General features: G+C 40.4%; 1 protein-coding gene across 1 annotated transcript in view; it reads right to left on the bottom strand.

The window, feature by feature from the left end:
• The window catches only part of LOC127651094 (collagen alpha-1(XXII) chain-like), a 70,525-nt gene that overhangs the window by 23,526 nt on the left and 23,141 nt on the right, over positions 1 to 23,858 (bottom strand). The window contains exons 4-23 of the mRNA XM_052136815.1: positions 17,324 to 17,435; positions 17,085 to 17,208; positions 16,604 to 16,879; positions 16,287 to 16,367; positions 12,178 to 12,207; positions 12,040 to 12,093; positions 10,073 to 10,102; positions 9,935 to 9,988; positions 9,390 to 9,443; positions 7,124 to 7,177; positions 6,328 to 6,381; positions 6,142 to 6,195; positions 5,949 to 6,002; positions 5,730 to 5,783; positions 4,135 to 4,179; positions 3,983 to 4,045; positions 3,769 to 3,822; positions 1,695 to 1,736; positions 1,419 to 1,451; positions 1,229 to 1,282 (exon numbers count right to left, since the gene is read on the bottom strand). Coding sequence (XP_051992775.1) covers positions 1,229 to 1,282; positions 1,419 to 1,451; positions 1,695 to 1,736; positions 3,769 to 3,822; positions 3,983 to 4,045; positions 4,135 to 4,179; positions 5,730 to 5,783; positions 5,949 to 6,002; positions 6,142 to 6,195; positions 6,328 to 6,381; positions 7,124 to 7,177; positions 9,390 to 9,443; positions 9,935 to 9,988; positions 10,073 to 10,102; positions 12,040 to 12,093; positions 12,178 to 12,207; positions 16,287 to 16,367; positions 16,604 to 16,879; positions 17,085 to 17,208; positions 17,324 to 17,435 — 1,376 coding nt within the window. The remainder of the gene's footprint in view (positions 1 to 1,228; positions 1,283 to 1,418; positions 1,452 to 1,694; positions 1,737 to 3,768; positions 3,823 to 3,982; positions 4,046 to 4,134; positions 4,180 to 5,729; positions 5,784 to 5,948; positions 6,003 to 6,141; positions 6,196 to 6,327; positions 6,382 to 7,123; positions 7,178 to 9,389; positions 9,444 to 9,934; positions 9,989 to 10,072; positions 10,103 to 12,039; positions 12,094 to 12,177; positions 12,208 to 16,286; positions 16,368 to 16,603; positions 16,880 to 17,084; positions 17,209 to 17,323; positions 17,436 to 23,858) is intronic.

Here is a 23,858-nt window from a genome sequence, read left to right as displayed (position 1 = left end):
CTATTGCATTATAAATGACAGATTAGTCCAATATCTCCAAGAACACAATATTTCACATAAATGTCAAACTGGATTCATGTCAAAACAGAGAACAACTGACCATATATACACACACACACTGCACACGCTTGTGCACAAACATGTCCACCAAACAAAGCAGGGGAAGATATTTGGTTGTTTGTTGATTTTAAAAATACATTTGATTCGGTTTGACATAATGGGCTATTCCAAAAACTGATTCAGAGTGGAACCGGAGGAAAGGTTTATGATTTAATAAAGGACATGTACAAAGACTACAAATGCTGCATTAAAATAAATAACAGAAGAAGGGAATATTTCAGCCAAAATAAGGGAGTCCGTCAAGGCTGCAGCCTAATATTATTATTATTATTATTTAATATTTGCATAAATTAATTGGCTAATATGCTTCAAATCTCATCTAGCCCTGGACTTACTCTAGGAGACAGAGAAATCAAATGTCTTCTATAAGTAGAAAACCTACTACTTTTGTCACCTCATCTTGAGGTCAAACAAATATATTTTGGCACGCGGGGGAACATATCTTAGTCATGTTACTAGTTTTAAATATCTAGGTCTGATAATTTCGGCCTCTGGACAATTTGACCTAGCAGAAAAAGACTTAACAGACCAGGCTGGGTGGGCATATTATAGCATGAACATCTTTCACAGCATCATCAAACCCATCCCTCTGTATGGAGGTGAAATCTGGGGTCCCAAATATAAACTGAATTGTGAGACCTGGGACAAAAGTCCAGTTGAAATCATCCACCTTGAATTTTGTAAAAAATATCCTGGGAGTTTACAGAAGTGCTTTTAACCTGGGCTGTAGGGCAGAACTGGGCACGTTCCCTCTCTTGACCGACTTTCAAAAGAGAGCCAGTAAGTTCTGGTTCCACCTGTCAGACTCTTCCCCTGAAAATCACAACCACTGTGCTTTTATACACAGAGCAGTACACCCAGAGGGGACAAACATCAGCTAAATGTATCAAATTAATTCAGGCAGGCAAAATGATAATACATACAGAACACAACCTTAGAAGAATGTATCATTGGCACAGCAAACTCAAAGAAATACAAGAGAGGACTCACAGGTAGTTTACGCTATTCTGACTCACTACTGCCCTCTCATGCTCATTCATACAAACTGCAAAAGTTATTAGATTTGATATAAAAGTATTTTAGAAGCTTTGGAAGAACTAAACCTCACCATCTCGCCTGGTTTTCCTTGGTCCCCTTTCTCTCCTTTCTCTCCGGGATTGCCCTAGAGAGAAATAGCAGATTAGGAGGTGTAGACGGGACCCTCAGTATTGTGTTGTGATTGAAACTGTGTCTCAAACAGTTTTAGTCTTTCCCCATTCAGGTTGAGAGGAGCTCTGCATGCATGACAATTGACTTACCGGTTCACCAGGTTCAGGGATCACATTGGCCACCTAGAAAAATGTAAATGGTGAATTAGGAGCAGCAACGTATAAACGTCACAGCAACGTATAAACGGTGCATCATTTTCAGGCAAATCAATATATAATTAAATACAAAGATAGATGATGGCATAACAGCTATAGTTTATTCTCATTTACCAGGAGAAATGTGATATCAGATATGTATATGGTGATTACAGAGGTTGTACGGTTATAAATTGATATACAGTATATGTCATTAAAAGTTGTCCTCACATTTCCTGGGGCCCCTGCTGGCCCACTGGGGCCCATCTCACCCTGTATGAATAAAGACAGTAACAGAGGGAAAGAGAGGTTATATCTATATTCTGTCAGCATGCTAATTATATCATTAAAGATCTAATGGCTTCAGGAAACCATTACTGACAGATTCACTTTTGAATGCATATCTCAGGTCTTTAGTGACCCGGGACCTTAATCCACCTCCTGTACCGCATCCGTTTTATTAGGAGACATGCCCACACCTCTTTAGTATTCCTCAACCTTTCTCTTCTGAATAGTGGAAGAAAAGAAAAAAAAAGAGGCAAAATTGCAAAAATATATATATTTTTATAACTGCTATGTTTCCAAAAGTGTATGGGGTTATGCAAGAACCGAGATATGTAATAGTGTAGTGTTTTATGCACTTTTCAGATTTGTGTGTGTGTATATATTAAGGCAGATTAGAACCTGGGACTTTTGTACTGGAGTCAAAGACCTTAATTTGCCATATAATCATTCAGTCACTAGCTCAAGATTTTGCTGATCTATATATTTATCCACCAACTAACAAAATCCCCAGACGGTGACACTGTCTGTGTTAGATGATGGAGTGGTGGTGGCGTAGTGGGCTAAAGCACATAACTGGTAATCTGGTAATCAGAAGGTCACTGGTTCGATCCCCACACCCACCACCATTGTGTTCTTGAGTAAGGCACTTAACTCCAGGTTGCTCCAGGGGGATTGTCCCTGTAATAAGGGCTCTGTAAGTCGCTTTGGATAAAAGCATCTGCCAAATGCGTAAATGTAAAATGTAAATGTACAGAACAGATCAAGTTGTCAAATTAATTATGTAATATATTTATTGGAGCGTTTGACTACCAGAACAGTAACAGATTATTTGACAATATCTGCATCCTAATTGATATTCATGTGTTTATTTTGCATGTACCCCCAACACACACACTCACACACACACACACACTTTTTTAAACAGAGTAATGCTCATGTGAATTATCAGTATTTCACATGCATGTACACATACATGCTGTTTCTTACTAAAGGTGGTGCTGATGTTTCAGTGACTGATTTGGTTTAAATTTGACATTGCTATTTGACGAAAAAGCAACATGGAAGTAAACTATAGCAAGTATAACACATGAACATTATTATATGGCTATTGACGTTTGTGTGTACTTCTGAAGTGATGTAAGTTGTGCATCTATTTAGACACAATAAGTGCCTGAGAAAATACGGATGTGTAGCTTATTTGTAGCTCTATATGTGTTTGACAGCCAGTTGCGTCTCGTGAAATTTCAGTCTGGAACTGATGAATCCTGTTATATATTTGTTGCATCATCTCTTTGATATATGAAAAACATACGATGAGGGATGCTCAGCCTCTGTAAAAAATGTGAACTAAAGTGATAAAATTAACTTAAAATTAATCAATTAATCAATCTCTTACTAACATATTTAACTCAGGTGCATAATTGAATGTATTTTATTTGAATGTATTTTTCAAATAAAAATATAAATTTGTATTTCAAAGTCTAAAAATTTTATGTATTCATTAATAATTACTATTACAATTGCATTTTTAATAACTTAATAATAATTATTATTAGCATTCAATAGTCATATTTAATCTAATTAAATATGAAAATGCATTAAATAAATATTATTGATATTAATAAAATTATGAATGATTTAATTTATCAGCCTCCTCTGAAAATTCCCTCATGGACTAACACATAGTCAAAAATAGCGTAAGATATGCATGCATGCCTGTGATTACGTCGCAATCTGACAACAAAAACAAGCCTTTAAAACATCTGATTTACATTTACATGCGTCCCAACTGAAGAGACCAGCATACAGTAGCCGGTCACCAGCGTCTATTCAGTTTTGGATGCTGGTCACCAAGAAATGCTATTGATCAACCATGACTGATGACCCCGTTCACCAGTTACGTTGTGCTGGTCCACCAGCAGCAAACCAGAACAAACCAACATGGAGACTGATGCCGGTTTAAAATGGTAATTTCAACAGGGTCTATTGTCTACGTTTCATATTTGCTTCTCTTCCTCACCCTGTCTCCTTTGTCTCCTTTTGCTCCAGTTGGTCCATCTCTTCCTCTCTCTCCCTACAAGAGAGAAGAATGGACGAAATCTCAACAAAAGCAAAACTCAAAGAAAACCACATAAGAAAAGACAAAAAAACTTCAATAAAGCACATTTCCCCCCGAATTCTCACTATTGCAAAAAAAAGAAGAAAAGCAAAGTTTATGTCCGTGTAAGTCTTACTTGGCCTCCTCTCTCTCCATTGGGTCCAACTAGGCCAGACTGCCCAGCTAATCCAGGTTCTCCCTGATTCAGAACAAGAAAGAGAACGTTTGTTGTGTCGTGACTTTTTGTCAAGATTTTGTCGAGATTGATTTAAGTTTCGCTATCCTCACCCGTTCACCCGCAGGTCCTCGTGGCCCCGGAGGGCCTTCATCTCCCTGACAGAGAAAGAAAGACATTAGTGGCAAAGAAATCTATTCAGAAACTGAAGTAATTGTTGTGGCATTTACGTAATATTTCTCTTCATTTCACATTCTTAGAGTGTGTTCACACAGTTCGGTTCTCTTGGTTCTCTTGGTCCGGACCAAAAAAGAAAATGCTACATTTAGTCCTGGTTCGTTTAGCGTTCACACTGGCATTTTTATCACCGAACCTAACGATACAAAACCAACGGCATCAGGAAAAAGTCACAACCTGATTGGACAGCTTTTATGACGTATATTTTTTGACGGAACTTGCCGATCATCCAAAACAATGCTGGCGAAATGCACTCTTTATATTTATATATGTCTATACTGTGGTATTTTTACCAGATGAGAACAAACAAAGAGCTAATAAATTGTGAAAAGTAGTCTCAACAGTGCCAGGAATTCCTCCGTTGCACACACAAACGAAGTGTTGTAAGGACGGCTGACGCCGGTTCCGATGCCTGTACCGAACTGTAATGGGCAACATAGCTCCAATGATGAGAAGAACCAGGTATGCTTGAGGTCTGTATTAAAGCAAATAACTTCCTGTTTTTGGTCCGTTTAGACGTCTTTGGTCCATGTTGCGTTCATACATCAATCGAACCGCACCAGAGTTTGTTTGGAAGCGGACCAAGACCCACTTTTCATGGGGTCTCGGCCCGCTTGATTGGTGTGCACCAAGGTTCGGATGGCAGCGTTCAAACTTGTTCAAATGATCCGCACAAACAGAGCAAATCGAACCAAACCTGCCAAGTGTGAACACACCCTTAGTCTTATCCAAAACAACTTTCAGAAACAATCCTCCTTGGAACAAACTGGGGTTGATCAAGGGCACCAAGATGGCTCATTAAAGGAATGTTCTGGGTTCAATACAGTTAAGCTCAATCGACAGCATTTGTGGCATAATATGTATTCCCACACAAATTAATTTTGACTAGACTCTCATTTTCTCTCTCTCAGAAATGTTTTAATAAATCTGTGTTACAGTGAGGCACCTACAATGGAAGTGCAGGGGGCCAATTTTTAAATGTTATAATACTCACTTTTTTAAAAGTATAGCCACAAGACATAAACAATATGCATGTTAACATGATTTTAGTGAGACAAAATCACTTACTAACCTTTTCTGTGTAAAGTTATTGCCAATTTTAAAACTTTGTTGCCATGATGATGTAATGTCAACAAACCCTAAAACCCTAAAATAAGTGTAAAAACTTTACAGCTCAAATAATAAACAAGTTTTAACAGAAGAATTAATGTAGGTGCTTTTATAAAATCATAATCTTCACATTTCTGCATTTAAACCCTCCAAAACATTGGCCACATTCACTCCCATTGTAAATGCTTTTTTAAAGGAAAGGAGGTGAGAGACAAAATTACTTTTTTGTGGTAATCACCATTATGCCACAAATGCTGTCGACTGAGCTTATTTGAACTTGTACTGAATATTCCTTTAACTTTTCCATCTGGAGTTTAAACTTACAACCTTTCAAAAAACGCTAGGCCATGGCACCCTTTACCTTTGGCCCAGGATTGCCAGGGAAGCCATCCTGTCCAGGTTCTCCTCTTTGCCCCTAAAAGGAAATAATAAAATGATTATTTGCAGACCGCACTACAAGTTAAACACCCACAGAGAGGTCAAACACAGATCTGGCTTTCAGACAGCGTATAAACGATATAAACGAAGTTCTGCCTCCAAGAAACTGATTTAAAGATTCCCTCATTAAAACATCTCTAACCTTCTCTCCATCGTTTCCAGGGAAACCGTTCAGTCCATCCTTTCCTGGCATGCCCTGAAAAAATAATTACCATTAAAAAGCTTTATTTCAAGTGTTTGCACCAGAAAATTAGAGCTCAGTTAATAGGATAACAGATTGTTAAAGTTTGTACATAGTGTGTTTGAGTTTTCAGTGCAAAGTCACAGTGACTTACTGGTTTTCCTGGTTCTCCTGGTTTTCCCGAAAATCCGATTTCACCAGGTAATCCCTGTTAGAACAATAAATAGCTCATTTAATGGTATCTGATACTGTCCTGCTCTATAGTTTACCATATGCTTGAATCAACCACTAACAGATACAAATCTCATGTATTTTTGTGATGTACTGTATGTAAACTCACTGGATGTCCTAGCTGCCCAGGGCTACCAGCAGGTCCAGGAGGCCCTTGAGGACCCTACAACAAAACAAAACAAAAATGTAAAAAACAAAGCATTAAAAAAATGACATTTAAAATGAAATGCTGGGTAATCTTTGTGTTTTGATCTCTGTTTTTTTGAAGGATGCAGTATGTATACTGTGCATCGTATACATATATGCCACCATATTACTGTTTTTGGTAGTATATAGTACATATTATGTGCATACTGTAGTATGCATACATACTACCAGAATATTATTTTTAAATGTTTTTGCAGAATGCAGTTTATAAACTTAGCATAGTATGCAAATTTCTGTATGCGTGGAATACCTGGATGATCTACTATATTTACTGCAATGCAGACAGCAACAATTAAGACATTTATTAAAAAAAATTGAAATAGCTGCATTTATTTGCATTATGATGATCAGATGCCACTTGTCAAACTAAATATGCAATTTATTGATGTCCTGTGACAATGTATAACACTACTATCTAAACATTAACTGTTGCTTACAGCATATTGGAACAGCATGCTACTACCTCACATACCCAAAAAATAAAAACAAAAATGTGTAGCATACATATAGTATGCAGTACACAGTAAATGCAGCATGAAGTAAGTATTCTAGTATTCCATTAGAAACATAGCCATTATTGTTGTTCATAACACAAGCCAAAACTGAACTACATCTTACAGGAAGATTCGATGGCTGATAATGAGTGTTGCATGTGTAATTGATAGTTGGTGTTTGTGAAGTGAGTCTATAATTCTTACAGGTGGTCCTGGGATACCATCAACTCCAGGCAATCCTGCATCACCTTTTTTACCCTAAACAAAAAACAAAGAGAAAGAAACAACTCAGGAGAGTTATGCCATATATGAAATAAAAATTAGAACGCAAAAATAGGGATGAACAAAAGATTGGTATCAGTGTCATATCAGTATTGTCGGTAATTAGGATTCATAGAAAAACACATACACATACACATAGTGTATGTGAATGAATGAATAAACATTACATTTATATAGCACTTCTCTGACACTACACTCAAATGTTTCACACAGTGAACAGGGGTATCTCCTCAAGCACCACCAATGTGTACAGCTATAATGCACTAGTACGCTCACCACACACCAGATATTGGTGGAGAGGAGAGAATGGAGTGATAGTGCCAATTCATGAAAGGGGATTATTAGGAGGCCATGATTGATAAGGGCCAGTGGGAGGAATTTGGCCAAGACACCAGGGTTACACCCCTACTCTTTTTTTGAGAAGTGTCCTGGGATTTTTAATGACCACAGTGACCCTGGACCTCAATTTAACGTCTCATATGTAGGACTGCTGCCATCTCTTCCCCAGGTAAATGACGCACACGAACCCAGCCGTCCACATGATCTAAAAGAAAATGTGATTCATCAGACCAGGCCGCCTTATTCCATTGCTCCATGGTCCAGTTTTGACTCTCACGTACCCATTGTAGGCACTTTCGACAGTGGACAGGGGTCAGCATGGGCACTCTGACTGGTCTGCTGCTACGCAGCCCCATACGCAGCAGGCTGTGATGCACTGTGTGTTCTGACGCCTATCTATCATAGCCAGCATTAAGATTTTCAACAATTTGTGCTACAGTAGCTCTTCTGAGGAATCCCCAAGCACATCAGTGAGCCTTGAGCATCCATGACCCTGTCGCCAGTTCACCGGTTATCCTTCACTGGACCACTTTTGGTAGGTACTAACCACTGCATACTGGTAACACCCCACAAGACCTGCTGTTCTGGAGATACAAAATTTGGCATACGCTTGACCATTTGTCCTGCTTCCAACACATGAAATTCAAGAACTGAATGTTCACTTGCTGCCTAATATTGACAGGTGCCATTGTACTGAGATAATAAATGTTTTTCGCTTCACCTGTCAGCAAGGGCGTAAATTGATGGGCCAAATTTTTTTTTAACCAAATTTTCCTTAATAACAGGAAGGTGGCACTTTCAAACAGTTCTTTCACACTTACAGAAATCAGAATTTATGCATTTTTAAACTATTTTATAAATATATATTTGAAGTCAAATAATAACCTGTAATATTCCCCTAGCTCCCCTGTCCCCGGCTTCGACCTTACGCTTTCCTCGACCACTCTTCTGTAGATTCGCCCCTTTGCCATATCCTGATTCCCCGGCTTCGACCTATCACTCCCCATTACTACTCTTCTCTGGATTTGCCCTTTTGTACTTTTGCCTGCTCTTTAATAAAAGCAGTTTTCTGTTACATTGTGACTGTCTCTTCTTGTGCGGGTTACAATAACTTACTTCAGTGAAAAACTGAAGATGTTAAATGCTAGTGACTGACAACCCCAGTCACCATCCACTTAGTGTATGGTCAAAAAGCCATTTTGAAGCAATGTTCTTCAAAAGTGTTCCTCATGTGTTGAACATAAAGAGGGAACAGCATGAGGGAGAAGGTGAACTATTTCAATAATATACAAATACATTTACTGTATATATTGCACTTTTTCTGTTTCACACTGTTATCTAAGTCAGTGGTTCCCAACCCTGTTCCTGGAGACCCCCCCAACACTACACTTTTGGATATTTCTCTAATCGAACACACCTGATTCAACTCATCAGCTCATTAGCGGAGACTCCAAGACCTGAATTGGTTGAGTCAGAAAAGGAGATTTACAAAATGTGCTGTGTTGGGGGGGCCTCCAAGAACAGGCTTGGTAACCACTGATCTAAGTGCTATTTTTACTTTTTGGCAGGAGCAATTGTTTTTGAAGGACTCCGAGTATTTTAATGATGCCATAATCTCCTCAGTTTGAGGTCATCTGTGAGCGTAAGGGTCATCGGCGTTTGAACGCTTCCTTTCTCTCTTCGTTACGAGCTCGCACGGTTTAATTTAACCAGAACGCTTCCAAGCCACACTGTGATCTGCAGCCTCCTGTCACCATGTTAACAATGTATCAAGTTATAGACCATCTTCCATCTCCATTAAACAAGCCAAAGAGATATTTTATATATATATAAAATATAAATGTCTTACCCTATGTCCATTCTCACCAGGCACCCCAGCTATACCTGGGGGTCCAGGTGGGCCCTGAGAAAAATATAATCAATAATATTAATACTAATAAAAAAATGCAGAGGCTTTTGAGGCCCAAAGGTATTTTGCACAATGTCACTGTATTAGGTAATACAATATCAAAGCAAGTGGCATCTCCAAACAAATGATACTAGATCTTTTCTCTGAACTAACTTTTCTCAATGTGATTTTTAGTGGATGCATGAAGTCAGTGACCCTCAAGTCCACTGATGTAATTTATCCCAATAATGATGAATTAGCTCCATGAATGTTTGACAACCAGAACGCATCCAAATACTTTTTGTCTTTATTTTGAACAGTATTCTGAAGTCAAATGTATTGTTGTCCTATCTATCATTTTCTCATTTCAAACTAACCTAACTGAATATTTTGCTTAAAATGTGTGTTTTTGCCATCTGTCTTCAAATAAATGTCACTTGGTTCGATGTCGTATGCAATCTAATGCAATGACATTAATGTTAAAATGTATATATAATATATCTTACAGGAGGTCCAGGAGGGCCATCGGCCCCTGGGGGCCCATGTGAGCCAGGGACCCTCTGAAAACACACAAACATTTAAGAAGAGTATTTGGAACTAGCCTGAGCATTGTCTCTATTCTTGTAGATTGTTATTTGACTTACAGTCTCCCCTTTGAGTCCTGCCATCTGAACCTGGGAAAACACAAAGAATCACCATCAGCAACTCAAAATAAATGTCTTACCGCATCACCAGGCATTCCAGCCAGGCCTCTTTCTCCCTAACAACCAAACCATCACAATGTGCTTTAAGAGATGTCTGACAATGCATTTTAATATATGATTTTTGCTAAAGTATTTATTTTCATTCAGTGCTATTCCTTAAAATATTCCTTAAAACATCTGATTTGATATTTTGAGTGGAATGTTTAGAATTGCCAGTACCACAAGTTACCACATCTGACAAAGTAGCAATTTTCATTCCCTTTGTGAAAATGTTCCTAAAAGTGTGTGTGACACAGAGAGTGAGAAATAAAATTATACAGACTGGATGAAAGTGGGTTTCAGCAATATGAAAACTATGAAAAATGTAAATTTTCTAGAAAAGATTTGTGTTTTGGGGATTTTATTGAATGTGAAATAATGAACACTCAAATATATTCATCCCTAATAACACAAGAGTTTTCACGACACCATTGACCACATCCCAAGAAAAGAAAATCTATGAGAATAGTCTCTTAATATGCTTTTGCTGTACAAGTACCAATGCAACGAAATGAAAATTCTTGGCCAAAACTGAGATTCGGGACAAACTGGTGCCATTAACCAAAAATGACATTCAAAGGCATTTTTAGCTAACAATCTTTGGTGGCTAAAATTTTGGTGCATCCATTCTTTAAAGATCAATTTATGTTTATGACACATCATGAACATCAAAGCAGTTTGCAGTTGCAGTTTGCAAAAGCAGTTGCTCCATTGTACGTTTACTTGAAATGTGCTAAACACATGACCAGAAATCCATAAAATGGAGGCTTGAATAATGGTGTTATATTGTGTTCCTATAGAAAGCAACATATCCAACATTTAAATGAATTAACCCTTATGCAAGGGTTTTGAAAGGAGTGTGTCCCTTACAAAAGGTGAAAGGGAGGGAGAGGAAAAGGACTGCTGAATGGATCCAGACACATCATGAATGAATAATTCAGATGCAGCTCAAAAATTCATCCTGATACTGGATAACAGATACTCCAGACAACTTCTCAAAGGTGTAACAAAATGTCAAAACAAACACCTTTGTTAGAGTCACCACCGGGGTTATTATCATAAATTAAAGCAAAGATGAAAATGTCTCGGTTACTAACATAACCTCCGTTCCCTGATGGAGAGAACGAGACGTTGTGTCGATGTAGTGACACTAGGGGTCGCTCCTGCGGAGCCCAGACATCTCTGATCTTGAGAAAAGGCCAATGAGAATTGGCGTGTGGAATTTCCATGCCACTCCCCCGGACATACGGGTATAAAAGGAGTGACGCTGCACATCCACATCAGGTATCGCCCTGAGGAGCCGAGCCAAAGACCTGACGCTTTCAACGGTTGGTTCAGGGTTGTGGCCGGAGGGACACAACGTCTCGTTCCCTCCATCAGGGAACGGAGGTTACGTTGGTTATCAAGACTTTCCCCGTCTGTCACTCACTCGACGTTGTGTCGATGAGTTGACACTAGGGGTCCACATGGAAAACGCCACAAGAGCTGAACCGAGTTTCGCGGTATGGCGGTGCGAGACTGGCAGACCTCTGTGTTCCTCGTAGCCAGCACAGCAAGCCGTCGCATAACTACCCCCAACACTCTGGCAGGCATGAAGCGGTCCCCTGCACCTAGGGGAATGGCTAACTGCTCAGAAGTATAAGGACTGGCTGGATATTTAGCTTAAAATGTGTGTTTTTGCCATCTGTCTTAAAATAAATGTCACTTGGTTCGATGTCATATGCAATCTAATGCAATAACATTAATGTTAAAATTTGGCTATTAATAAAATATGGATTGTGATAATATATCAACAATAAGTTTAAAATAATTATATGGCATTTTTGGAGGAAAACAAAGCTGTAAATAGATCACAGTGTATATCTTACAGGAGGTCCAGGAGGGCCATCGGCACCTGGGGGCCCATGTGAGCCAGGGACGCCCTGAAAACACACAAACAGTTAAGAAGAGTATTTGGAACTAGCCTGAGCATTGTCTCTATTCTTGTAGATTGTTATTAGACTTACAGTCTCCCCTTTGAGTCCTGCCATCTGAACCTGGGAAAACACAAAGAATCACCATCAGCAACTCAAAATAAATGTCTTACCGCATCACCAGGCATTCCAGCCAGGCCTCTTTCTCCCTAACAACCAAACCATCACAATGTGCTTTAAGAGATGTCTGACAATGCATTTTAATATATGATTTTTGCTAAAGCATTTATTTTCATTCAGTGCTATTCCTTAAAATATTCCTTAAAACCTCTGATTTGATATTTTGAGTGGAGTGCTTAGAATTGCCAGTACCACAAGTTACCACATCTGACAAAGTAGCAATTTTAATTCCCTTTGTGAAAATGTTCCTAAAAGTGTGAGTGACACAGAGAGTGAGAAATACAATTATACAGTGGGTGTGTATATACTCTATTTGTGGAATAAGTGTGTGACAAATAGTAAGTGTGACAAATTCAGCAATATGAAAACTATGAAATATTTTAATTTTCTAGAAAAGATTTGTGTTTTGGGGCTTTTACTGAATGTGAAATAATGAACACTCAAATATATTCATCCCTAATATCACAAGAGTTTTCACGACAACCGTTGACCAGATCCCAAGAAAATAAAAAAATCTATGAGAATAGTCTCTTAATATGCTTTTGCTGTACAAGTACCAATGCAACTAAATGAAAATTCTTGGCCAAAACTGAGATTCGGGACAAACTAGTGCCATTAACCAAAAATGGCATTCAAAGGCATTGTAAGCTACCAATCTTTGGTGGTTAAAATTTTGATGCATCCGTTCTTTAAAGATTAATGCCTTTGAAAGAGCGCACATCTTCGCCTCAAGGGAGAGGAAAGGCGCTATGCACAAGCAATACACCCAGCCAGCTGACCCGAACTTACCTGTTTGTGTCACCTGATAACACATGGGACGAAACTGTGCTCAAACCTGAGGTTATAGAACCTCAAAAAGGTGTTAAGTGTTGCCCAGCCTGCGGCTCTACATTTGTCTGATAGAGTGGCGCTGTGGGACAACGGCCTCGTAGGCTAGCAGGGGGCGGCACTCCGCTCGGAACTTGTAAAGCTCTGTGTGCAGCCTAAATAGATGCGAAGAGTGCACACCGGACACAGCAACGCCAAGGCTGGGTCTGCCTCCTCCTGGGGCAGCACTTGCAGGTTCACCACCTGATCCCTAAAAGGGGTCGTGGGAACCTTGGGCACATAGCGCGGTCGGGGTCTCAGGATGATGTGAGAGTAAGCCGGACCGAACTCTTGGCACAGTTCACTAACAGAGAACGCCTCCAGGTCCCCTACCCTCTTGATGGAGGTGAGCACCGTCAGGAGGGTGGTCTTCAGAGAGAACACCTTTAGCTCTGCTGACTCAAGGGGCTCGAAGGGAGCTCCCCGAAGGCCCCGAAGGACCAAGGAGAGGTCCCACGGGGGAATGAGGCGTGGCCTGGGGGGGTTTAACCTCCTCGCGCCTCTCAGGAACCTGATGACCAAATCGTGCTTCCCTAAATACTTACCTTTCACTGCATCGTGATGTGCCGATATAGCGACTAAATACACCTTCAAGTTGGAGGGGGACAGCTGGCCCTTTCCTGCAGAAGGGAAAGCACTGATCCAACTGTGCATCTCTGCGGGTCTTCACCACGAAGAACACCACTGAGTGAACAGATGCCACTTCAGGCTGTAAAGGCGCCTCGTTGAGGGTGCTCTCGGCTGAGTGATCGTGTCTACCATTGTGAGTGGTGCCAAGGCATCTGTGCCGAGGGGAGCCTCGGTCAGAGAGAACCATAGTGGGCAATGGGAGGATTCTGGGGAAGCGAACATGTCTTTCTGCGCTTGGCCGAATCGACTCCATATCAGCTGAACCACCTGGGGGTGGAGCCTCCACTCTCCCCTGGATGTAACCTGCCGCGACAGCGCGTCCGCTGTGCTGTTGAGGTAGCCTGGGAGCACGGTTCAGAACTTGCTGGTTGAGGACTGGATGCATCCTGCCGCCTTTTTTGGGTACGATGAAGTAGGGGCTGTAAAACCCCTTCTTCATCTCTGCTGGAGGGACAGGCTCTGTCGCGCCCCTTCCGTAGAAGGGAGACAATACAGTCCATGCAAGACAGCGGCATTCTCGCCTCTCACCGTGGTGGAGCGGACTCCGTTGAACCTGGGTGGGCCCCTGGCGAACTGAATCGCATTGCTGAGTTGGAAGGTCCTGGTCAGCCATTGCAACGGGTTGGGGAGCACGAGCCACGCCCCAAGCTCCGTGTGAGAGGGACCAAGGAGACTATAGCGTTGGACGTACCGGCAGGCGGGGCCTCGGGGTGCTAAGTCTAGGGACATCGAAGCACTTACCTGGCTCCTTGTGACCGCTGCCGGAACAGCCTGGGACGGGGAAGGAAGAATTTCATCCTTGTGGCCCGCGGAGACTGTCCAAGACGCTGTACCTGCCAAAGAGAACCGGTGGCCGGCAGTCGTGATCGAAGCCTTCTTGGGGTTATTGGCGGCCGGCCGTGAGGCGGGGAACGACGCCGTCCTGCGGGTACCTCCGCGTCGGGGCCGGCCCCGAGGGGCGGGCTGTGGTGGGGCTGATGGTTGGTGATGGCACCGCAGGGGGACCCGCTGGACAACGAGCAGACGGCGTGCGGGGTCTATGTGTCTGTGTGTGTTTGTCTGTGTGTGTGTCTGTGTCTGTTTGTGTGTCTGTGTGTTTCTGTGTTTGTGTGTGTATGTGTGTGTGCGTGTTTGTGTGTGTTTGTGTGTGTGTGTATCTGTGTGTGTGTGTGAGTGTTTGTGTGTGAGTGTGTGAGCATGTATTTACCACTTTGTGGGGACCAAATTTTTGACATTTTGGGGACATTTTGTCAGTCCCCATGTGGAAAACAGCTTATAAATCATACAAACATTTTTGAAAATGTAAAAATGCAGACATTTTTCTGTGAGGGTTTGGTTAGGGGATAGAACATATAGTTTGTATAGTATAAAAATCATTATGTCTATGGAAAGTCCCCATAAAACATGGAAACCCAACATATGTGTGTGTGTGTGTGTGTGTGTGTGTGTGTGTGTGTGTGTGTGTGTGTGTGTGTGTGTGTGTGTGTGTGTGTGTGTGTGTGTGTGAGCGTGTATTTATCACTTTGTGGGGGACCAAATGTCCCCATAAGGATAGTAAAACCCGACATTTTTGACCTTGTGGGGACATTTGGTCGGTCCCCATGAGGAAAACAGCTTATAAATCATACTAAATTATGTTTTTTGAAAATGTAAAAATGCAGAATGTTTTCTGTGAGGGTTAGGTTTAGGGGTAGGGTTAGGTTTAGGGGATAGAATATAAAGTTTGTACAGTATAAAAACCATTATGTCTATGGAAAGTCCCCATAAAACATGGAAACACTACGTGTGTGTGTGTGTGTGTGTGTGTGTGTGTGTGTGTGTGTGTGTGTGTGTGTGTGTGTGTGTGCGTGTTTATGTGATTTATGAGGACAATTTTTTAAGTTACAAACTGGTAATTACAACGGTATTATGCTATAAATTTGATTTATGAGGACATCTCTAGTGTCCCCATAATTTAAATCGCTTAAAAATCATATTAAACAATGTTTTATTGAAAAAGTAAACATGCAGAAAGTTTTCTGTGATGATTAGGTTTAGGGGTTGTGTTAGGTTTAGAGGATAGAATCTATAGTTTGTACAGTATAAAAGTCATTATGTCTATAGAAAGTCCTCATAATGATAGGTAGACCAACGTGTGTGTGTGTGTGTGTGTGTGTGTGTGTGTGTGTGTGTGCGTGCGCGTGCACGTGCGTGCGTGCGTGTGGAGTGGTTGTGTAGCGGTTAGCGCACTGTGCTACGAACCTGGCGACCCGAGTTTGATTCCTGCTCATGGCCAACACCAGTGATGATTATCTGAACCAGTCCCGGGCCTGCCCTAGGACGACTCAGCCTAAAATGAGTACCTGGTGCGGTGTGTAAAACATCGCCACTGGGGAGACAAAGGCGGTCAGGCGTGGTGCTGGCCACCCACCCCCTCGTGTACTGTTCCGGCCTTCATAGGTGCTCGCTAACAGCACTTGCCCCTACAGTCTGTTAAGGCTAAATGGGAGATCTTTGTCTTTGTGTGTGTGTGTGTGTGTACTTACAGGGCCACCGGGAATATCATGGCATGCCTCCTGCTCTGGCTGTTTACCATTACAGTAGATCACCATCCTCTGAAGGTCAAACTATAGAGGGAAGACACTGTGTTAGCAGAGACTGATGACTCTAAACTTCATTGACACTATTAGCACATAAATTAGAAAATAATTTTTGTGTTGTGGTCATTATTTTGGCAATTCTGTTTAGTGATGCTAATGATACACAAATTTCAGCTTGCATAAAATAAGCTAAACCGAAGAAGAATTTTCATTTTAACATTTCAAGTGTAAATATTGATGGCGTCATTTTAAACACATCTTACATCAATGGGAACGCTGTCGTAGAGTCTCTTGCCGATGACGGTCTTTCCCTGGATGTCGATGTCTCCTCTGTCCTCTATGGGCAGTGAGGCAATGTGTTTACAGTCCAGAAACAGGGACACAGACTTGGAGTCCACCCTCATACCAATCTTATGCCAGTTAAGGTCAAACAGGTTGTCCACCTCTGGGTTTTTAAAGACCGCCCGGACAGCATCCTTCATCAGGCCAATGGCATTGTACTCCACTGCTTTATTTTCCCCGTCCAGACGGATCGAAACCTGGGGAATAATTGGAGAATTTAGGGGTGTTTGTATTATGTATTATTCATACATTTAGATTAGATCAATTCATAAAAATAATTTTTGAATTATGGTACAGTAACTTGAAATGGAAATCTGTTGTTTATTCCGGAAAGAGTAAAAGTTGAAAAGTTGGCCTTTTCCCTCTCTTTTTTATTCTGAAATCTTGCCCCTCAGTACACACCTGTGGGATGCCATATTTGTCATTGACCTGCCACAGGTACCAGTCTTCTTTACGAGAGGTCTTTCTGAACTTAAATGTAGTCACAAATGCATATTCATCAGGTAGACCTTGAGGCAACACATCTCTAAAACACATTAGTAGAGAGAGAAAGAAAAATATCATTAAGCGTGATATTAACAGTACATACTGAAGTTGTGAATTTTACACATTTCATTGTGAATGGTTTAAATGTCACCTACTCTGTTTGTTGGACGATGGGCATGGTACCGAGCCGAACATAGGGGGTCTGACCCGGCTCAAACTGCTCACCGAGTAAATCTCTCACATTGAAGTATTCCATTAAATCAAAACCTGAGACCAACAGGAGGGAAACACGTTTAAAACAAAAATTGTTTATGTGGAATGAAACAATACGAAGAAAACCAAGTAGACTAATAATAGTCTTATTACAAGTTAGGGGCTTTCTAACATTTCAAATTGGGATCCAGAGACACCCTGGGGGCGATCTGAAGAACATGTTAGCGAAAATTTTAAGATTTTACAAATTTGTAACAGTTCAATAATAATAACAATAATTTTTATAATTGTAATTATTATTATTAGGTTTTTTTCAGTGCTCATTTCACTATTCTTGCAATGAAAATGTTATCTTTCTATTGATTTATTTTTCTCCAATGTTGTTTTTCGCTTGCTCGCTATTTAAATTACAAAGCAGCTTTTGGAACAGTAAAAAAAATTACAAATAAAAATAGAATATTAATTTATAAATACAAAATAAATATAAAAAAATATTCACTGAAGTTTTTCAAATTTTCTAAAATTGGGAAGAAAACAACCTAATATCATATTTGGGTGTCCTTGGCAATTAAACATTAAACCCCTGTCTTAACAAATGGGGGTTGTTGCAATTGGGCAAAGGCCGCTGATTTTTGTTGACTGTCTTTCCATCTATATTCACCAGGTGGAGTCCATGAACCAGGAAAACATTGGACAAAATAACCAGGATCTTTTCTGGGTGAATTTACAAAACACAAACCATCCCAAACCATAAGAGAATTCGCTTTTATACTCAGACATAAAAACGGGTAAAATATAAAACAATTTAAAAATAACTCCATTCATAACTTGAAAATATACAACAAATAAATAACAGCATAGACAATTCCAATGTCTCATTGAAAGATTACATTTAAGTAGGTTTTATGGGAGTTTCTACTTTGTACAAGACAAGGCAAGTTTATTGATATAGCACAGTGTTACATAGTGGTAATACAAAGTTCAATATTTCTATACAGATAGAATTAAAAAAAGAAAGATATGGATATAAAATCTAATTTAAGATCAAAAGTTAGTTTAAAATGGCCTGTAATACATGAAACATGAATAATAATAATAATTAAACTGTATAAAATAAATCAAAGTAAATGGTAATGCATAGAAGAGCTTTAAATCACCCTGAAGGGGTTTACTTTGCAATAATGAATGGCTGTACATTATCCTGCTCAGTGCATGGCTAAGAGACTGCGAAGAGACAGCAAAGCGATAAAAGACACATAAAACTACAGTTATGTAGGACATAATTTGCCTGGGAAAATGGTCAATTATACAATTAAGCAGCAATAATACAAAAATATTTGACAGCAGAATACTAGAATTGACGAATCAGAATCAAGTATCCCAGAAAGACGTTTTATACGAAAAGGTTTAAATAAAAGGACATAAATTAACATTTTTAAATACTATCCAAACCACAGTCAAGAATAAAAGATGTTGTCCCTCTAGGATCAGATATGACATCATTGTTTTGTTTTTGTTTTTTCAAAAAAGTAAAGTAGAGCTCTGCTCTGTTTGTGGATATCAGCCCTACTAATTAATGCTTTAGATCCTTCGCCAACAGTCATTAAACTGCACTTGCTGTAGCCTTTCAAGTGCAATTATGTCACTGGGGCTCCGGCATGTGTGTGTATATGTGCAAATCCACTGCATAAGCTGAGGTTGGCAGTCTTGGCCATCCACCCTATTATAGTGGCCAAACTAGGGCACTTCTATAAGCAATATATAGTCTGTTGCCATGGCGATGCTAGCCGGTCCCTAGGCGTTGCCTGGGGAAGGAAGTCAAGGGTCGATCTGGCGACACGCTAATGATGGTTGAGTGAAACTTTCAAAAGAAGCCTCAAGTATATAATCAGTTTTAAGGCATAGTACACCCGAAAGTTTTAATTCTGTCGTCTTTTACCCACCCTCACAACTATCCAAACCCATATGGCTTTCTTTCTTCTGTGGAACATCAAAGGTGAAGTTTAGCTGAATGTCCGAACTTACATTGAAAGTGAATGGAGACTAGGGGGCGGTCCAGTTTCAAATTGAGCAAAAAAAGCACCATATTAAGCATCATAAAAGTAGTCTATTTGACTATATTCCAAGTCTTCCGAAGCCATATGATAGCGTCGTTTGTGGAATAGACTGAAATTGAAGTTGTTATTCACTGAAAATATTGCTTTATAGCCACAGTAACCATTCACGTTCATTGTATGTAAAAGAGCAGCTTGAACATTCTGCTAAACATCTTGTGTTTCACAGATGACAGAAAGTCACGCAGGTTTCGAAAACAAATTTTAACAGTATTTGTAGCTTTCTGTAAAGAAAACATAGAAGGTTGAGTGTAAATGAGCCCTTTAAGTGTCACATCTGCACATTCATTTGATGATCACTATTATGTGTTGTATTTTTAGGGCAGGTGGGCTTGGGTCAGCAAACACATGTTCGTATAAACAGTCTGGAGAGGAAGATTATTTGAACTAAAAGATGTTTGGAGTTGTTTAACTTGGTGGTAATGTGAGAATGTGCCAGACTTCTTGTCTAGCCGAGACTGTGTGCGCACGTGTGCTTGTGTCTTTAGATGTAGTAGGTAACAGGTAGCTCAAGATATGCAAATTAGATACTGTGTTAACAGCAAAGTACAAAAAAATTACATTTAAACAGACCAAGGATTGTTGTCTTTTCATAGTAGACCCAAAAATGAAAACTCGGTCATCGTTTACAGATTATAAATTGTAATGACTTAATTCAACATAAATTTGTTGTTTTTGAACGTCTGAAAGTTTTTATATTAGAAATAGAGCTGTTCAGCCATGTGACGTCAATTTAGGCACCTGTGGGTTTTTATAATGGGGTTTTTCAATTTATAATAATTTACACAATTAGTAAAATAAGGTCTGTGGCAAACAATACACTACACTCCACTAAGTGCAAATATTTTTAGATGCTTTTTGCTGCATAGAGGCATCCCACAGAAACCCTACAGCCACCCCTACCGCTAAACCTAACCTTATCTTACAAAAATGAACCTTGGTTTACAACAGCAACAATAGTATCACTGTGGTACTATGTAATAAAATCATAGCAACCACAAAATTAAAGATGGTGTGACAGGGCGGAGGGCGGGTCCGTGATGCTACACACCCGGCCCCTAATCAGGCTAATTAGCCCTCGAGAGGTATAAGGGCCGACTGAAGATGGCAGTGCTACAGAGAGAGAGAGATTTACTGGCAGCTGTCTGACACCTTTGTGTGTTTGTCTTTTTGTTTCAGTTTTAAATTAAACTATTATTTATATTGTCAAGCTGGTTCTCGCCTCTTCCTTTCCATTAATCCCTTTTCACTGGTGCCGAAATCCGGGAAGGAGGAGGATTGCACCGTAGTAGAGTTTTCGCCGCTACCATCCACCGCAACGGAGCAGCCGTGGCCATCTGCCGGGGGAGGGAGGAGCCCGGCCGCCGACCACAAAGGGAGAAAGGGCTCCAAACCGACAGCCCGGAGCCGTCAGAGCTGCTGCCAGGGGCGGAGGAGATCCCTACCAACCGCTGAAATGTGGCGAGGTCCAAGACCGCTGACCGCGAGCGGGGAGGGGCTCCTGGCCGACTTCCTGGAGCGGGAGAACCGCTGCCAGGGGCGGGGGAGACCCTTTCTGTTTCCCGAGAACGCGGCGGGGTGTTCCGTCCACCAGGGGCCGGAAGACTGCCTCCGATCCGCCCGGGGAGGCGCGGCTGTCGTCCATTAGATGGTGGAGGAGCGGCCGAGGACCAAGCTATGGCGTATCGAAGAAACGGCGAGTAAGTGTTATTTTTCTCTCTCTCCTCTCTTTCTATCTCCCACTGTTGGCCCTGAGAGGGAATGCATTTGAATATATACATTTTTATTATTAGGAAATATTAAGAGTGGAGACAGGAAATAGAAAAGAGAAAAGTTGGACAAAATAGGGAATCGAACCCGGGTTGTCCGCATGGAAAAGCACACCCAAGCCGTCGTTACACCCAATCTGCTGCAACACTAGGGCACCATTTGTCTTTAATTTATTAGTTTCTAACAGACTACTGGAATGCAACTAGCGTGACAGGTGATATTTACACCTTGTACAAATAATTACTCCGTTCTAAAAAAAAACATAGAAAAATTACGAGGAAACCTGTGGCTCGAAATTGCTAATTCTCTTCTTGGTTTTTCAACTACAACCTGTTCAGCTCTAGGCTAGTGAATGTTTTATATTTAGTTTTAATCTGTTTGATTTAATTATTTCACACTTTGTTCAGCTCTTACTTAGCCGTTCACTTTTCATAAGCTAATTTCCACGATTCTGTCTCCATGCGTGAGTTACTACTCTCTTGTTAGCATTTTATTTTCTCCCTTTTCAAAGCCTGGAGGAATTTTGCTCGCACGTGGAACGGGACCTATAATTTAGGGTCTGGCAAGTGATAGTGTATAATCATGGTAGAGTCTTATTTTAAACAGAGAGAGAGAGAGAGAGGCTGGGTGGGTTCTGTGGCGCAGTGAGATGAGCACATTATGGCACATGCCTTCGATTCAAACACATGGGTACTTTTGCACACAACGCAACTATTGTCTGGCAGCCACCAGCCATGGAGTCTTTAATAAAAGAGAGCTTCAACTGTTAAAAACTTGATTTAAGACATCTGTGTTCTCTTTTATTTGTCGCATTGTGTTTAGTTTTTTTTTAGCGCAAGAACACTTTCGGCCTGAAAGGCCCCGTTGTGTCGCGTTTTTATGATCCGTGTCTCACGAAAATCAACTATGATGCTTTTTGAGAGGAGTTTGAAAATATTACCAGCCCTCTGAAAATGTGCATCTCACTATATACACATGCACAATGCAGTTCACGCTTTGAAAACGTCATATCTGAAGGGCCACCCATAAAGATTCTGCGGTGGGATTTTGATTCATCCCAGTAACTATTGAATACGTTAGTTCAAGTTCATTCAGTGCTCATAGAAGATTACAGCTTTATGCCAGCTGGTGGCATCAAATGAGCATCTATTGTGTTATGAGTGAGTCACTGAACCATTACCTCGATTCAACTGATCGACCGAAACAATGGAAGTGAACGATAATTATTTGTTCTCTTAAAAGATTCATTTTAAAGGCTCCAGCATATATCATATAACAGTTGTTATGTAATTTAGAACAAAATCTGGCCTAAACAAAGATGTTTTTGAGTTTGTTTCAGTGATTCGTAATAGCTCGCCAGCAAAAACTTTCAGGAAAACATCGTAATGGCTGCTAAACACCTTCTTACCATCATTGGTCCCCTTGTTACAAACTTGCCACAAATTCGCCACTGATCAATTTCACACGCAAATGAGTTTTGTGACAAACTTGAGGCAAATTGGCCACTGTTGTCTGCAGGTTCACCATTAACGGTGAAGAGCTGCAAACTTTTGACAAATATTTGCACCAAATCACAAGCTCATTTGCATGTGAAAATAACGAGTGGCAAATTCGCGGCAAATCTGTGGCAAACTTGCGCGAGTTTGCCAAAACTAACATGAACACGCTGGAGTTATTAGCTGGTGCAAACTTTCCTACATCTGTACGATTGTTCACATAAAGACTTTCCCAAGAATATTATATTTTTTAATTATTCTTCAAAAGGAAGATGGAGTGGTGGTGGCATAGTGGGCTAAAGCACATAACTGGTAATCAGAAGGTTGCTGGTTTGATCCCCACAGCCACCACCATTGTGTCCTTGAGCAAGGCACTTAACTCCAGGTTGCTCTGGGGGATTGTCCCTGTAATAAGTGCACTTCGAATCGCTTTGGACAAAAGTGTCTGCCAAATGCATAAATGAAATGTAAGTGAAGGAATCAAATCTACTCAAATATTCTTAGTACCCATTCCCTCTGTTGTTTGATATGCTGCTTCACTCATTTGCGATCTGCAGCCAGAAGCCATTTGCACATCTGCCCAAAGTGAGACATGCCCATCATCATCTTTTGTCAACCCATAAAACTGTTTTATACACCCATCTTTGCAGTAGTATCAGTGTCATCATAAAATACAACAAAAAGTGTTGCTGGCACATATTATGGCCGCGTGTATGTTATTTGTATATGTTCATAAATGTAGAATGTAAACATGACAAATAACACATTATCTACTGCATATACAGTATATTACTTTAAATAATCATCATCATCGTGTGGTTAAAACAGCTTCTTTTACTGATTTCATGTCAATTCTACTCATATAATATGGCATGAAGTCAATGAAAGCACATTTTAATGTCGTATTAGTTAAGGTTTTACATGTAGTCTTCAGTGTCCTCATACTGAAGTGCTCCTCTAAATGCCTCCCACAGAAGTTTGACCGGTGTCTGAATGTTCACAAACATTATGCCGTTTCTTAGCTGTTACAAACTTCTTTTAGGCTGTGAGCAAAGACGAACTTTTCCATGAGTACGCCGGGGCCTTAAAACACAATT

Source organism: Xyrauchen texanus, chromosome 10 (assembly GCF_025860055.1).
Source record: "Xyrauchen texanus isolate HMW12.3.18 chromosome 10, RBS_HiC_50CHRs, whole genome shotgun sequence".
NCBI lineage: Eukaryota > Metazoa > Chordata > Actinopteri > Cypriniformes > Catostomidae > Xyrauchen > Xyrauchen texanus.
Note: the sequence above shows the minus strand (reverse complement) of the source record. Positions and strands in the feature narration are given on the sequence as shown.